This window comes from Triturus cristatus, chromosome 12 (assembly GCF_964204655.1).
Source record: "Triturus cristatus chromosome 12, aTriCri1.1, whole genome shotgun sequence".
Classification (NCBI taxonomy): domain Eukaryota; kingdom Metazoa; phylum Chordata; class Amphibia; order Caudata; family Salamandridae; genus Triturus; species Triturus cristatus.
The window spans coordinates 72,652,233-72,668,738 of NC_140595.1; the positions used below are offsets into that span (position 1 = coordinate 72,652,233).

The window sequence follows — 16,506 nt, forward strand, 5'->3', positions numbered from 1 at the left end:
CCCAGGTTCAAAGTTATAGATATGTTCTTGAGACTAGCAATTTACATAAGAAGCATAGCATAGGTTTTTGGGGCCTGATGTACAAAGCCCTTGTGCAGATGCAAATGATGCAATTTCCCAAACCACTGGTTTGTGACCACAAAAATACTTTTTACAATGTTCAAAAGTCCCTTTTGCAAGTTGGAAAAAGTCTCATAAAAGGACTTTTGCAACCTTTTCTGGTACACAAATAGCAGGTGCTTTGAAAGGGGCATCCACCTCGAATGTGTGATTGGGAAAGAGATGTATCAATGATTGGTGACCACAATTGCAGGAGCAAACCACTGATAGCACCTCATAGTCAGTGGTAATGAATGGATACCAAATAAGTAATATTCCTTAGGTAGGTTGTGTTGTGATTCCAGGACAAAAGACAATTTGATATGCTAACAATTTATTCACAGGTAGCATCGCAAACTGCATTTCCAAACCAGTCGCTGTGCACGGTGTGTATCCCTGGTTTGCGCATGGGAATAGTACATCAACCCTTACCGAGCATCAACAAACACAATTCACAGAGACACACTGCAAAGTTCAAGTGACTTATTACCATATATAGTGGAATGCAATAAAATACTGCACAAACATGCATTTTCAGTTGAGTGAATAGTAATTGGAGCAGATCTACAATAGAGCGCTAGGGACTCATGGATTCTCTTTGGAGAGACATAGAGAGAGGCAGCATATTGGACTATCCACTAGGTATATAGGGGTACCCCGATTCAAATGTAGGGAGAGCAATGGGGGAAAGAACCAATAATACGAAGAAAAATTTGCTCTACCTTTCTAGATAATAATGAACAGACTAAATCTTTATGATATACAACCCTCAAGGTCACTCAGGCTGGTTAAGAATATCCACTAGGTATATAGGGGTACCCCGATTCAAATGTAGGGAGAGCAATGGGGGAAAGATTTTAAGAAAATCCACTAGGTATATAGGGTCCCCGATTCAAATGTAGGGAGAGCAATGGGGGAAAGATTTTAAGAATATCCACTAGGTATATAGGGGTACCCCGATTCAAATGTAGGGAGAGCCTGAGTGACCTTGAGGGTTGTATATCATAAAGATTTAGTCTGTTCATTATTATCTAGAAAGGTAGAGCAAATTTTTCTTCAAATTTTTCTTCGTATTATTAGCATATTGGACTATAAACGTTCAGCGCACACAGTAAAATGAGTATAGCATCCACCGTTACTTCTAATGGTTTCCAGAGGTAGTGCAGGACAGGACTCTCTGACCATGTTCTGATTTGATCTTAGCGACGGGACTCCTACTTCAGATCTGCAGGGCTTTCATCTGAACAGAGTTACTCTACCAATCATGAATTAAAATGCAAAGGGCTTGAAGTCAACTGAAAATCCTAGCTTTTCTAGAATGAAACCTTAACAAGGAGTAAAATCCACTGGCAGAATTTGCTCCATAGCAGGGGACGATATTGTGAAGGAAATTCAGCTGGCGGATCCTACTCCACATTTAAAGTTTCCCACAAAAATTTGGAGATTTTTATTTCCCTCCAAACTCTGAAAGTGGCCTACATTTGTAAAAGTGAGCGAGCCCCTCATGCAATGGCTGGCAGACACAATGCATTTGTAACTTGGTTTTAGACTAATCCCACCTAAAAATCAAAAAGTGGTTGAAGTTAGCATTGAAGCCTTTAAATGCCCAATCTTCCTGTTTGTGTGCTTTTTAGTAGAAATACGTTTTAGAGGGAAAGTTTTGGAAAAACCTTAAAAAGTTTCTTTGAAATGCTACTCGGAGAGAATAAAGGGCAATTCATTTGAACCTAATCTCCATTTGAGGGAATCTTTGGCTCCTCAATTTCTTACCACCCAATATGGCGCGGGAAGCTCTTAAAGACCTGATCGTTTTCTGCGACCATCTGAAACTGGGATGATTCTTGCAAGGTCGTTTGTGCAATAATTCTGCCTCCATTTGAGTCTGAATCCAAGAAGATCTCCTGCGGTGTCCCTCGGGAGCGGGTGCTGTCACTCCTTCTTTTCAATAGCTATGTCACCCGTGGCCAACATTCTAAATACCCCAGGAGATTACTGCGATATCGGCCTACATCTGTAGATCACATCCTACGAACCAAAGCTGTGGGATCTTTCATATAATCGGCAGTGGTCCTTTTTAAGTTAAATTCATCAAAAATTAAGTTGTTTGCTTATTTTGAGAAATTGAATCCATTCTCATAGCCAGAAAGTTTGGGGCTCAACACTGCATCTTCTTCACCATTTAAGAACATTGGTCTATAAATCAATGTTGATCTATCCTGATAGTCCTAGGGGCAAAAGTATCAAGCACCATCTTTTCCCAAATGTATGTGCTTGAAAACCTTGCCTTTCGTTATGCGGGATCCTCACATTCTAGTAAAAAATGCCCTGGTGTATTTCAGACTGGACTGAGGAAATATAAATGTATCTGGACTTGCTGTAAAAATATTAAGAAGTCGTCTAATCATTGAAAATACAATTGCCTGAATGATTATTTAAGCAAAAGGAAAAAACATATCTCCCCAATTCTGTTCTTGCTACATTGGCTCCCAATTCCTAGAGTACTATTCAGGTCTCTAGGAATTCTACAAAGATTGGTCTTTAAAGTTCCCCTTGATGACTACGCTAATGCTGTTAAAAATTGGCAAAAATGAAACAACCTCCTTTCCAGATAGGGCATTCTCCATTCTTTACCCAGAACATGGAAGGACCTCCCTCTGGAATTATGAATTAAATATTTACTATTGCCTTTTCATAAAAAAACTAAAAGGCCAAAAAGAATTGCTTTTAAATTATCATTTAAATATTCAATTCTTTAAACCTTATCCTCAACTTTTTAACCTGTTGTTTTTTTTAGTTTCTGGAAGGTATGTTTTTATTTTTGACACCACTCAGGCGCTTATAGGAGCATAGGTTACACAAATATTAGCTAAAATAAAATAATTAATCTGGGCCCCACTCCAGGCGCTACAAGTAAAACGCTTGGTGGCGGGCTACGACTGAGGGGGCCAATTACAGAGACCACCAGCCGGGGTCAGTCTGTTAGATCCTTGTGTATTGAACTATTTATTGGATTCCTCTTTTTTTATTTATGCATTTATTTATTTGGAAGTTTTTAAAACACTGCGAGGAACTTGTTGATTATTCAGAGCGCTGCACATATAAAAAGTCAGATGAAATTATCATGAGTATGGAAAGTACTATGAGTCAAAATTTATGTGAGGCCTTGTGCCTCTCCAGTATTCCACACTTGCTACCCTAAAGTCTATATCATAAAGACTGGCCAGTCTAAATAGCTCAGTTTCCAGGAGTGTTCTAAACCACAGAGAGCTTTGTTTAATCCTCAAGGTAGGGGTAGGGGCTACCCATGGCTTTGCTCTGCACCTTTTGAAGACTTGCCTCCATATTTTAGTTTCTTAAATGCTTGTGGTTTGTGGTGTGATGTGGCCAATCAGAGAATTCAGTTTGTCATGAAGTGGGTTGAGGGTTGCAACATTTTGCTAATCACCTTAGTCTTTCTTCCAATGCTTTTTGAATAGGACAGCAAATCGTAAATTCAATTCTAGAATCTAGTGGCTCTGCTTGCAGCCCTTGTCCAGAATGATTATGGTTTCCCAGGGCAAATTTGCCTCTGCGACGTGTGCTTCGTGATTGTACTAATCCTGGGCCACTACTGAGCCACATTTATTTGCTCAGAGTAGTACTCCCAATAGGAATGCCCCTCTGTGCAACAAGTAATGAGGCCCTGAATGCCGACACAAATGGGCTGTGTCGGAACTTGTAATGTTGCTTTACATCCTTTCCCTTGGATACCTGTTCCCTGCTGCTCAGCCAGTATGAATGTGATGTGTGTGTGGAATATTAGAATGCCTGATGAGGTGGTAGAATGCTGGTGTGCCTGTGGAGTGGAGAGAGACAGTTGGAGTGTGCGGGCTGAGCAGCAAGAATGCTGTTCCTGGTGGGGCTCAACTGCTGAACTTATTATCCTACTTAACATCCTGCAACTAAGCTTAATAAACCTCTTACTCATAACCTACTTCATGGCTACCTCTGGACTTCTTTTGGATTACATCAAGCTGCAACCTAACCAAAACTCTAGTTTGCGTCACATCTTGGGGAACTTCCATAACATGCCTGGTTATCACAATTACTCTGTTGCACCGGCTCCACCAGCACATCTCCTGTGATGTCATACACCAGGTTCCGCCAGCTGATGACATTGCCATTTAAGTGTTTGTTATTCATAAAGGCCTGGTGTGTATCTGCAGCTGACAAAACATAATCCCACACATGTACATTATCGATTTCACCCACAAAAGACTGGTTTATGTCAAAGCCTCCTCCGAAAGAGTCCTGCTCTTGGCCAAGAATACATTTTAGAGGACCCTGAATGGAGAAGCCTTTTTGAATCACTTTCCTGGCTAGTGGCTTTCCATTGAGAAACATCTGGACCACCCCTGTGAATGAATCCCAGGTGCCACATATGTGGTGGCTTCTGTCCAGTGAGGGGCTTGGAGCTCTGAAGACCGTTTTCTGGGCACGTGCATATAACTCATATGGATTTTCCTTAGAATTCCTGTGAAACAGTAGAAGATTGTTGTCTTGAGTAGGGCTGTTGCAAGAAAGGTAGCTGTACTCCTCCGTTAGCTCTGTGAATGCACGTACGCAGGCGGTGAAAGCTTTCAACGAGGTCACTTCATGATTCAGTGTCACATAGTTGGTGACAGATCGATTTGCGAAAAGAAATACCTGGCCATCCATGTCTGTAACAAAAGAAAAGAAACAGGAAGAATATATGAATCCCTACACCCATACCTCTACTTTGTAACATTTTGGGAAAGAGTTGCACACCCAAATGTAGTTGATGTACCAAACTGTGAGTCAACTGTAGATAAAAAAACTCAGTTGTCTTTGAAAAGCATTTGTGAACTTGTCTCACATATCTAGTCCAGAGAAAAAATATGGGCAACACTGTAAAGCATGGACTTTTCTAAAATATTCATCTTATTTTTGTCCCAGACCAAATCATCAGATGAGGGGAAGGAAAAGTAGGTAAACAATGAATATCAACCAGTAGAGCAAAGGGCAAAATCAGTAGTAACACAGAAATTAATAGAGCTAAGAGGAAGGCTCGTCCAGTGTTCTCTCTGGTAAACGTATCTCTTATTTTCACCATTAACCACATTTCTCGTGTATTTTTTCCAACGATAAGACACTCATGTTATGTTATGTTATGATAAGTTACACAGCATTTGTAAAGTGCATACACCAAAAAGGTTTCATGGCGCTGAGTAAAAAGAGGGGACATCTAAGTTGAGAGCAGAGCTATAAACTTGTTTAAAAGGCCAGGGGGCATATTAGCAAGACCGGTGATAAAATTATCGCCGTTTTAGAGGCAGGAAACTGCCGCTAAAATGGCCAGAATGGGCTTGCTAATATGCGTTATAGAATTCCTATAGAAGCCCAGGTTAGATGTGCAGGACATCTAACCTGGGCCTCTATTGGAATTCTATGACGCATATTATCAAGCCCATTATCGCCGTTTTAGCGGCAGTTTCCTGCCGCTAAAACGGCAATACTTTTATCGCCGGTCTTGCTAATATGCCCCCATGTTTTTAGGAGTGTCCTAACTCTGGAGTTGTAGTTCGTATGTCAGAAGGAAATGAGTTCCAAAGACGTGGGGCGATCATAGAAAATCTGGCACCACCCAATCTCTTCTTTCTAAACTTAGGAACAGCTACCAGATTATGGTGGCCTGATCAAAGATTGCATTTGGGAATGTAGCTTTGAACTCTGGAGTCAACAAAATGTGTACTTTTTCCATAAAGTGACTTAAAAATAATACAGCCAGTTTTAAAGATGGTCTGATGGGCAACTGGGAGCTAGTGTAGCTTTCTCAGCAGAGTCTCAGTGTGGCAATATCTAGGCTGGCGCTATGTGCTGGAAGTGGATCCCCACTTGCCAACGCTAGTCGCACTTAACTTCAAAACTCTAAATTTTTGTTCACCATGAACTTCACCAATTTCTTTAAAGGTATAACATTACTCTTGGAATTTTCTTTTTCTGTATCCTTGTTTATTCACACTTCTTTAATTGTTCACCTATTCTTTGTGGTTGTCACGCTAAGAACAATGATTATTTATTCATTCCTCATTGTATAGAAATATTCAATGCATTTCGGGTCACCTTACCTTCTTCAGGGGCATCTGTGCCCAAAAAACCCCCAAACAAACTATGAATGTCTGCACAATTCAGCTCCTACATATGTCGATGTCAATTCAAAGTTACAGTGTACACGAGGGTGCACTTCTTTCAAAGTAATTACGTTGTGTCGTCTTTACTAAAACACGTTTCTATGTTTAAACTTCAATGTGTGCCCAGTACTGTGCGACATGGCGACATGGCGCGCCTGGAGGAGGACTATGGGTGCCCCGGGGGTACCGTAAAGGTGTGTTCGACGTCCTTAGCGTGGCGGGACGAATGGCCGCTTCCGGGACGTATGTCAGGAAGCCCCAGGTGAAAGACGGGGTCAACCAGTAGCCGAGAGGGAGGAGCGTGACTGACGCTGGAGCAGCGAGTCTCGAGGGCAATGTTGCCAGATTGGGTTATTTCCCGCACAATTGGGCGACTTTTTTCCCAGTTGTGCGGGAAAAACCCATGCCTGGCGGGGGGCTACTTTTTGGGCTAGATTTAAAAGGGTGTGCGCAATTTTACTGGCCTGGGCGGGCGCCGACCACGAGGAGTCCGTCGAGTTATGGTGGCAGTCACTGTCAGTGGCAAGCGCTAACTTGTTACGTAGTGCACAGTGCACTCACTCTTATTTTGCACATGCGTGCTGCAGGGGTCACCTAGCTTTGTTGTTGTTAACTTGTGTGTGTGCGGGCCAATGTGGGGGTCCCCCAGGGCCGTCAATCCAGTAGCGCGCGAAAAACGCTACCAATGACGGCCCTGGGTATCATTTTTTGGCCAGCCCCTGCGGTTCTCTATAATGCTGGGACTGCGTGCGTGACGTGAGCTCTTACTTTCGGCGCGGTGCGTGGCTCAACGGTGGACACCAGGATGCATCCTCATCATCATGAGGAGTCGGAGTCGGACGCACGTGGTGTCCCTGCTGTTGCCGCCCACTGTGGTCCACTGGTGGTCACCCAGGCCACAGGCGGCGGCGGGTGGTGCTCGCAGGCAGCGCTCTCTGCGCAGCGCAGGCTAGCCAGCCCAGTGAGCCCACCACCAGTCGACAGCACAGCCTGGAGTCACTCAGCACACCAGCAGCTGAGTCCGGACTTCGACGCCCGACCTCAGGTGAGTGAGTCAGAGGCGCAACTAGAGCCAAATTTCGGGGGGGGGGGGGGGTAAGAAAACATTTCGAGGGGGGGGGGTGCAAGAAAACATTTCGAGGGGGGTGCTGAGTGTGAGAAGTTGGCCTGATATATGATGTCACTAGTTCTAGTGTACACCTTGTATCAGTCCAAACAACCCTTGTGGTGATTGGTTGTAAAGTCAACCTTATAGACCAGCTATCCTAGTGGTAGCATGGACAAGAGCAGTCTTAGGCTAAACTCTGTATGGCATGTGAAGCCAGCTGATATACCATTTGCAATCCCTTGAATACCAAATGAAAGGACACCACAACAGATATATTATAAAAATAGAATGTATTTATTCTAGTCAAAATACCCTCAGCACTCTTTATAAGATTCGAGGTAAGTACAACACAGTCTTATTTAAGCATACATAAGTCACACAGGTAAGTAATACAGTTAGGCCCTAGGGGCCACGCAAACCATATACTAAGTAAGTGGTATAAGAACCACTGTCACGAACACAGGGTAGGCCTAGGCCTAGGGAATCGCTGGGGCTACACTATCCTATCAGTTACTAGGCAGTGGGAGGCCCACGGGATTCAGGTGCAGAGTGGAAACACTCACGCGTAATACGTTAAAGTCGATAGAAATAGTAGTATTTAGAAATTAAGAGTTTTAGGACACTTCGGAAGGAACTAGGAGTTAGAGACTTAGAAACTAGACACTTGGATAGTCAATACCCTTGTGAGCACCGGAGTACTCAAGTTACCTAGCCCACGGGCTGCGGGTGCATAGGTGTGAACTTGCCTCGGGTTTCGTCGTCGACTCCTATGGATGCCTGAAGAAAGTTGCTGACAGGCAGTCAGTGAAGAGTGTCCGGTGGATTCCAAGGATGGAATCAGGAAGGAGGACACCTGCAAGCAGAGGGGACAGAGTCTAGGTCACCAGCCAGGAGCCGGGAAGGAACCAGGAAGGAACCAGGCGATGTCGTGAAGATGCAGGTGAAGAGGTGAAGCTTGTCGCAGCAGCCACGGGTACCAGGAGGTGTCGAGGAGGACCAGAACCAGGAGGCAAGCTGTCCCACAAAGGCTCTTGCTGTCGGCAGCGTCGATGTCGAGTTAGGACCCAACAAGCCTTGGCAAGCGCAACCCACGCAGAATGGAGGACTTGCTTCTGTCGCAGACCAGGAAGGTCTGGGGTGCTTCCCTTTCACAGGGGAGCGGGTACCAGTCTGGAGAAGCCGGACCAGCAAGGCAAAATTGAAGGTTCGTTGTCACAGAGGTCACTAGCCAACGGGCCAGCAACCGGACAACACGTCGAGCAACTCAGGTGCAGAAGGGCCCCACGCAGAACTCGTGAAGTGTGGGGAGCTGATCTTCTTTGCAGATGGTGCTCGGGATTGGGGCTTCTCAATTCCCCAAGCACAGCCTCGAGGAAGCCTCAGAAGTTGCGCTAGTCAGTTACTAGCCACTTTTCCCAAGTCACCGGTCCCACGTCCCTCGTTGCCTCCACGGGTCTCAGCTTTGCTGTAGATGTGGATCTGGTTCAGAGGTGTCTGGAAGTCGCGGCGCTGGTCAGTCTCTGCAGTCGTCCCTCGTAGGATCAGTCGCAAAGCAGGCAGCGGTCGCTGGATGGTGCCTGGTTGCCCAGGGTGGTCACTCCTTGGCCACAAGGGAGATTCTTCAGTCTTCTTCCGTAGTAGAATGTCGAAGGTTCAGAGTTTCTGTTCAAGATGCAGGTTCAGGATAATCCAAAGTCCTAGGGACTCAGCTCCCACTCTTATACTAATCTGGGGGGCTGGGTTACCTGCTAGGTCCCTCCTATGGGTGGGACCAGGGAGGGGGGTGGTTACACCCCCTTCCCTTTGTCCAGTTTCGCGCCAGGACTGGGGCTGGAGTACCCCAGCACCGTTTTGAACTGGACTATGCATGGGACACCTTGTGTGCCCCAGGCAGTGTCTCGTTTCATTCAGCCCTCTCTGCCCCAATACACTAGTCTGTCTGGGGAGGTGCTAGCACCTCCCCAAGCAGGACACCTATTGTCCAGGCCTCCCTGTCTGGGAGGGCTCCCAGCTGCAGGAGGTCAGACTCGTGTCTGTGGCAGCAGCATCCATTTTGTGATGCTGAGGCTTTGGTCAGAGTTAAACAGCAAAGTAGGATTTTAACATGTCTCTCCCTCTAGAAGGGAGGAATAATATCCTCATCACCAGAAATGGTATGGGGGTATTATTCCAAAGTGTTAGACACCTTACACAACATGTTTTGATAAAGCCAAACCACAGTTACCCTAACCGTGTAACATTATAAGGTACTTAAGAGTATATGGTAGGCTATATCATAGAACAGCTATAAGGACACAGTTCCGATAGCTGCAGACAGGCTCAGCTCATGCTAGAGCACCATCTCACATGTTACCAAGCACTCTGCCTCCAGGATTGTTAAGGCCTGCCATAGGAGTGGCTGATAGGTACACATGTGTCTATTGTGAGTGTAGATATAGGTATACTATATCTAAGCAAGGGGTGATTACACGACCCTGCCCCAGCTGAGTGATCAGCTAGTTGTGTCTGATTGTAAGGCCAGGCCAGGCGTGGCATAATACATGCTGCAGCCCCTGGTAGGCCTAGGGTACACCTATGCCCTGGGTACCTAGGGTACACTGTACAGGGTCCAATAAGGTGATCCTTACCAATTGGGTATGTACCTAGGGTACATGGAGTCCATTTTAAAGAGAGAGCAGACAGCCTGAGACCCTGAATGGCAGGATCTCAGGCCAACTAAGTCGAAAAACCAGTTAGACACTAGGCAAAAAGTTGGGGGTAACCATAGTCAGATATCCACCTTCCTACACAACCCCCTCACCCCCCCCCCCAAACGAAAGGAGATAAGGCTGTCCTTGACCAGGTAAGCCTCTATTGCCTAAGTGGCCATATAAGGAAGAACCAGCACTGGCATGGTTACCCCCTGTCTCATGGTCCACTAAGCAATAACTCACCCTAAAGGTATCAAAGGGTCTCCACCAGAGGGAATCTCTACCTTTGGTGTGTCTTTGCAAAGTAAAAGGCTGGTGTTGAGATGGAGTACTGAAGTGAGTGTCCTCAAAGTGAGGCCTCAGCTTCCTCCAATCATCCTCCACCATGGATGCCTTTCTTTCTTTAACTGAGTTGCACTGTGCTCTCAGGGTCAGCCTCTGGCTACCTAAAGCTGAAGGCTGGGCCCCTTTTGTGGGCTTACTGGAGGGACAGGTCAGGTTTGGGGCCCTAAGGTCCCATGTTTGCCTGTGCCCAACAGAATCCCTCTGGGGGAGGTCCCTAACTACCTGTAAAGGAGATCCCTCAGGAAGGTTTTTAACCATCACCTGGCTAGGGCTACTAGCCAGGCAATCCTCATTCTTTTGATGGGGGGGTTCTTGTGGACAGGGGCCCTCTTGGGGTCCACTGGCCTCCCTGACCTCTACAGCCCTGGGCTGACTGAGGCAGGGTAGAGAGAGGCAGGCTACCTGCACCAGACTGGGTCCCACCTTGGAAGGGTCCACTGACATCAGAGGCTCTGCCAGGCCAGGCCTGGCTACCTCTGATGCAGTTCCTTCACAAGGGGTGAGGTCAGCTCCCTGAGGAGGCTGACCTTTTCCTAATGTCTGGGGAGAGGGAGACTTTTCTTCCTCCCCACTAATCTCTGTTTGTGTGGAGTGATCCATAGTTTCAGGCTTCACTACACCTATGTCAGTCTGAGTATGGGCTGAGACCATTACAGCCCTGCCAACCTTTCCAGGGAGGCACTCAGCTTGGGTTTGAGCTGTGACTGTCACAGCTCTGCCAATCTCTACAGGGAAGTCTGTCTTTGCCTGGGCTGTGGCTACCACTGCCCTTCCAACCTTTTCAGGGAGGAAATCTACTTGGACAGGGGTTGTGGCTGGCACAACCCCACTACCCTTTTGTGAAAGGCCTACCATTTTAGAATGGGTGTCTTGTTCAACTCCAGCCCAAGCTGAGAGCTCCAAGTCATTCCCCAGTAAGCAGTCTACAGGCAAGTTTGGGGACACTGCCACCCTCTTAGGGCCAATGACACCTCCCCAGCTGAGACATACCTCTGCCATGGGATGACTGTTCTGTTTGCCATCAATGTTAGTTACCTGGTATGAGAAACCCGGCAAAAGCTGCTCAGAGGGAACTAGCCTGTTGGTCACCATAGTGATGCTAGCTCCAATGTCTCTGTAGGCCTCAGCTATTCTACCATTGATGTCGGGCTCCTGCCTGTACCTACCCAAAGTGTTGGGACAGGCAGTGAAGTTGGCAAACCCCATGCCACCATCACAGACAAGAGTAGCTGCTGTAGGGGACTTGGCTAAGCCAGGGTCCACCTGTGTTCCCCAAGAAAACCCAACCAAATTTTTGGGGGCACTCCCACCACCTGGGGGATTACTGCTGACACTAATAGGTGGTGTTACAGGAGTAATTGGAGGAACAGTTCTGTTTTTAGCCTTTGGGCAACTGCTGTCAGTTTTCCAATGCCCAGGAATTTTATATTCATGGCAGTAAGGCGTTTTAACTGTGGTAGAGGAGGGAGCTTGGGACCCACCACGCTGTGTGGAGTTTTGGGGCCCTGAGGAAGATTTCTCTTTTGTTTTATCCCCACCCTTCTCTTGAGGCTTGGTGGTATCTTTCTTTTGGTCACCACCCTGATTTTTAGGCCTAATCCTGGTCCTGACCCATTTATCTGCCCTGTTTCCCAATTCTTGTGGAGAGGTCAAATCTGAGTCTACCAGGTGTTGATGGAGAAGCTGGTTTTGACAATTATTAAGGATCTGCTCCCTCATAATCAAGTTGTACAATCCTTTATAGTCCTGCACCTTGCTGCCATTTAACCAACCTTCCAAAGCCTTAGTGGCACAATCCACAAAATCAGACCAGTCTTGTGTCTGTGTCTTCTGGGTGTCTCTGAACAACAACCTATATTGCTCAGTGGTTAAGCCAAACCCATCTATCAGAGCACTCTTCAGGACTTTGTAATTGTCAGCATCCTCATCACTAACTGTGAGGAGCTTGTCTCTACCTTTGTCAGAAAAGGAGAGCCACAAGATAGCTGCCCACTGACTCTGGGGTACCTGCTGTACTTTGCAGCCCTCTCCAAAGCAGTCATCCACTTGTGGATGTCATCCCCATTCTGATATGGGGGGACTATCTTGCTTAGGTTCCTATGGTCATAAGACCTATCCCTGTCTTTAGGAATGTTGCTGCCACCAGTGGGCCCTAGCCCACTTAACTTTTGCTCTCTGGCCAGAGCAAGCTTCTCTTTGGCAAGGGCAAGTTCTTCCCTTTCAATCCTCAGATTGGCTTCCCTCATTCTGGCTTGATGCTCTTTTCTCTGTGGAGAAGTGATTCCCCTGTGAGAAGAGGCATTGGAGCTATTAGAGACATGGGAGTGGATAGATTCCCTTGAAGGGGATCTTCCTCTCCTGCTTCTCTGGTTAAGTCCACCTGAGAGTCTGTATGGGGGAACCCCAGTCAGACTCCCATGTAGGCTTAAGTTAGCCTGGCTAAATCTCCTAACTTGGACCTGGCTGTCTACCTCACCTTCTGAAGTCCCTTCTGACTCATCTGTAGAGGGTAGACTCTCACCTGTACCGAGGGTACTATCCTGGGAGGCTCTCTGAGCATCATACTCTTCTAAGATCTCCACTAGTTGAATGAGGGTAGGGTTTGAACCCTGTTTTAACTTTCTGCAGGTACACAATTGTCTCATCTCCTGAAAAGTTAGGGTATCATACCTAGAGGGTATCTTTTTAGGATCTACCCCTCCTGAGAGAGAATCAACTTGATCTCCTCTCAGAGACATGATCTAGTGAGGGTGTGGTGTGTGCACCTACCTACACTAGTTGTATCTACTAAAACCTCTCTAGTAGTTGTAGTCAGGGTGTGCTAGGCCCTTCAACCTACAACAACTAAGTTCAGTAGAACTTAAGTATTTATAAGCTATGTTATATGTACCTTACAAATATCTTTGTGATCTTTCAATTTGATATCTCAAGATTGCAATGGTATTACAACAGCAAGCTCAGATCCCACCGCTGCCACCAATGTGCGAAATTGGCCTGATATATGATGTCACTAGTTCTAGTGTACACCTTGTATCAGTCCAAACAACCCTTATGGTGATTGGTTGTAAAGTCAACCTTATAGACCAGCTATCCTAGTGGTAGCATGGACAAGAGCAGTCTTAGGCTAAACTCTGTATGGCATGTGAAGCCAGCTGATCTACCATTTGCAATCCCTTGAATACCAAATGAAAGGAGACCACAACAGATATATTATAAAAATAGAATGTATTTATTCTAGTCAAAATACCCTCAGCACTCTTTATGAGATTCGAGGTAAGTACAACACAGTCTTATTTAAGCATACATAAGTCACACAGGTAATACAGTTAGGCCCTAGGGGCCACGCAAACCATATACTAAGTAAGTGGTATAAGAACCACTGTCACGAACACAGGGTAGGCTAGGCCTAGGGAATCGCTGGGGCCACACTATCCTATCAGTTACTAGGCAGTGGGAGGCCCACGGAATTCAGGTGCAGAGTGGAAATACTCACGCGTAATGTGTTAAAGTCGATAGAAATAGTAGTATTTAGAAATTAAGAGTTTAAGGACACTTCGGAAGGAACTAGGAGTTAGAGACTTGGAAACTAGACACTTGGATAGTCAATACCCTTGTGAGCACCAGAGTACTCAAGTTACCTAGCCCACGGGCTGTGGGTGCATAGGTGTGAACTTGCGTCGGGTTTCGTCGTCGACTCCTATGGATGCCTGAAGAAAGTTGCTGACAGGCAGTCAGTGAAGAGTGTCCGGTGGATTCCAAGGATGGAATCAGGAAGGAGGACACCTGCAAGCAGAGGGGACAGAGTCTAGGTCACCAGCCAGGAGCCGGGAAGGAACCAGGAAGGAACCAGGTGATGTTGTGAAGATGCAGGTGAAGAGGTGAAGCTTGTCGCAGCAGCCACGGGTACCAGGAGGCGTCGAGGATGACCAGAACCAGGAGGTGAGCTGTCCCACAAAGGCTCTTGCATTCGGCGGTGTCGATGTCGAGTTAGGACCCAACAAGCCTTGGCAAGCGCAACCCACGCAGGATGGAGGACTTGCTTCTGTCGCAGACCAGGAAGGTCTGGGGTGCTTCCCTTTCACAGAGGAGTGGGTGCAAGTCTGGAGGAGCCGGACCAGCAAGGCAAAATTGAAGGTTCGTTGTCACAGAGGTCGCTAGCCAACGGGCCAGCAACCGGACAACACGTCGAGCAACTCGGGTGCAGAAGGGCCCCACGCAGAACACGTGAAGTGTGGGGAGCTGATCTTCTTTGCAGATGGTGCTCGGGATTGGGGCATCTCAATTCCCCAAGCACAGCCTCGAGGAAGCCTCAGAAGTTGCGCTAGTCAGTTACTAGCCACTTTTCCCAAGTCGCCGGTCCCACGTCCCTCGTTGCCTCCACGGGTCTCAGCTTTGCTGTAGATGTGGATCTGGTTCAAAGGTGTCCGGAAGTCACGGCGCTGGTCAGTCTTTGCAGTCGTCCCTCGTAGGATCAGTCGCAAAGCAAGCAGCGGTCGCTGGATGGTGCCTGGTTGCCCAGGGTGGTCACTCCTTGGCCACAAGGGAGATTCTTCAGTCTTCTTCCGTAGTAGAATGTCGAAGGTCCAGAGTTTCTGTTCAAGATGCAGGTTCAGGATAATCCAAAGTCCTAGGGACTCAGCTCCCACTCTTATACTAATCTGGGGGGCTGGGTTACCTGCTAGGTCCCTCCTATGGGTGGGACCAGGGAGGGGGGTGGTTACACCCCCTTCCCTTTGTCCAGTTTCGCGCCAGGACTGGGGCTGGAGTGCCCCAGCACCGGTTTGAACTGGACTATGCATGGGACACCTTGTGTGCCCCAGGCAGTGTCTCGTTTCATTCAGCCCTCCCTGCCCCAATACACTAAAGTCTGTCTGGGGAGGTGCTAGCACCTCCCCAAGCAGGACACCTATTGTCCAGGCCTCCCTGGCTGGGAGGGCTCCCAGCTGCAGGAGGTCAGACTCGTGTCTGTGGCAGCAGCATCCATTTTGTGATGCTGAGGCTTTGGTCAGAGTTAAACAGCAAAGTAGGATTTTAACATGTCTCTCCCTCTAGAAGGGAGGAATAATATCCTCATCACCAGAAATGGTATGGGGGTATTATTCCAAAGTGTTAGACACCTTACACGACATGTTTCGATAAAGCCAAACCATAGTTACCCTAACCGTGTAACATTATAAGGTACTTAAGAGTATATGGAAGGCGATATCATAGAACAGCTATAAGGACACGGTTCCAAAAGCTGCAGACAGGCTCAGCTCATGCTAGAGCACCATCTCACATGTTACCAAGCACTCTGCCTCCAGGATTGTTAAGGCCTGCCATAGGAGTGGCTGATAGGTACACATGTGTCTATTGTGAGTGTAGATATAGGTATACTATATCTAAGCAAGGGGTGATTACACGACCCTGCCCCAGCTAAGTGATCAGCCAGTTGTGTCTGATTGTAAGGCCATGCCAGGGGTGGCATAATACATGCTGCAGCCCCTGGTAGGCCTAGGGTACACCTATGCCCTGGGTACCTAGGGTACACTGTACAGGGTCCAATAAGGTGATCCTTACCAATTGGGTATGTACCTAGGGTACATGGAGTCCATTTTAAAGAGAGAGCAGACAGCCTGAGACCCTGAATGGCAGGATCTCAGGCCAACTAAGTCGAAAAACCAGCTAGACACTAGGCAAAAAGTTGGGGGTAACCATAGTCAAATATCCACCTTCCTACACTGAGTCTTTAAGCAATAGACAGAGTGGAGATTGGGGCAGGGAATTAAGGGCGCGTGCATTTGTAGGTAGGGTGACCAACCACAGTCCGTAATTTGGACCTCTCCGGAGCAACGTGTAAACCCCAGCGACACTGTCAGAGGCCGTGATTGCCCGTCAGCTGAAGGAGCAGAGGGCGGCTCCCGCCCGCTGGGGGGAAAGACAGGCTGTGGGGGCAGCCGAGAGAAAGACCGGCTGGGCTCACCCGCACACGGCACTGCTGTGGTCCTGCAGGAGGTGCCGACTTTAAGTTCGGGGTGCCAGCTGAGGAACAGAGTTCGAGACCACTGGCTGCACTTTGCCCACGGGCAGATGA

The 16,506-nt window shown here is 47.3% G+C and overlaps 1 protein-coding gene across 1 annotated transcript in view; it reads right to left on the reverse strand.

Annotated features, from left to right (window-relative positions):
* Window positions 1–416: 416 nt before the first annotated feature.
* The window catches only part of LOC146772551 (mucosal pentraxin-like), a 50,423-nt gene continuing 34,333 nt past the window's right edge, over window positions 417–16,506 (reverse strand). Inside the window, exon 3 of the mRNA XM_085639612.1 lies at window positions 417–4,799. Coding sequence (XP_085495738.1) covers window positions 4,132–4,799 — 668 coding nt within the window. The 3' untranslated portion in view covers window positions 417–4,131. The remainder of the gene's footprint in view (window positions 4,800–16,506) is intronic.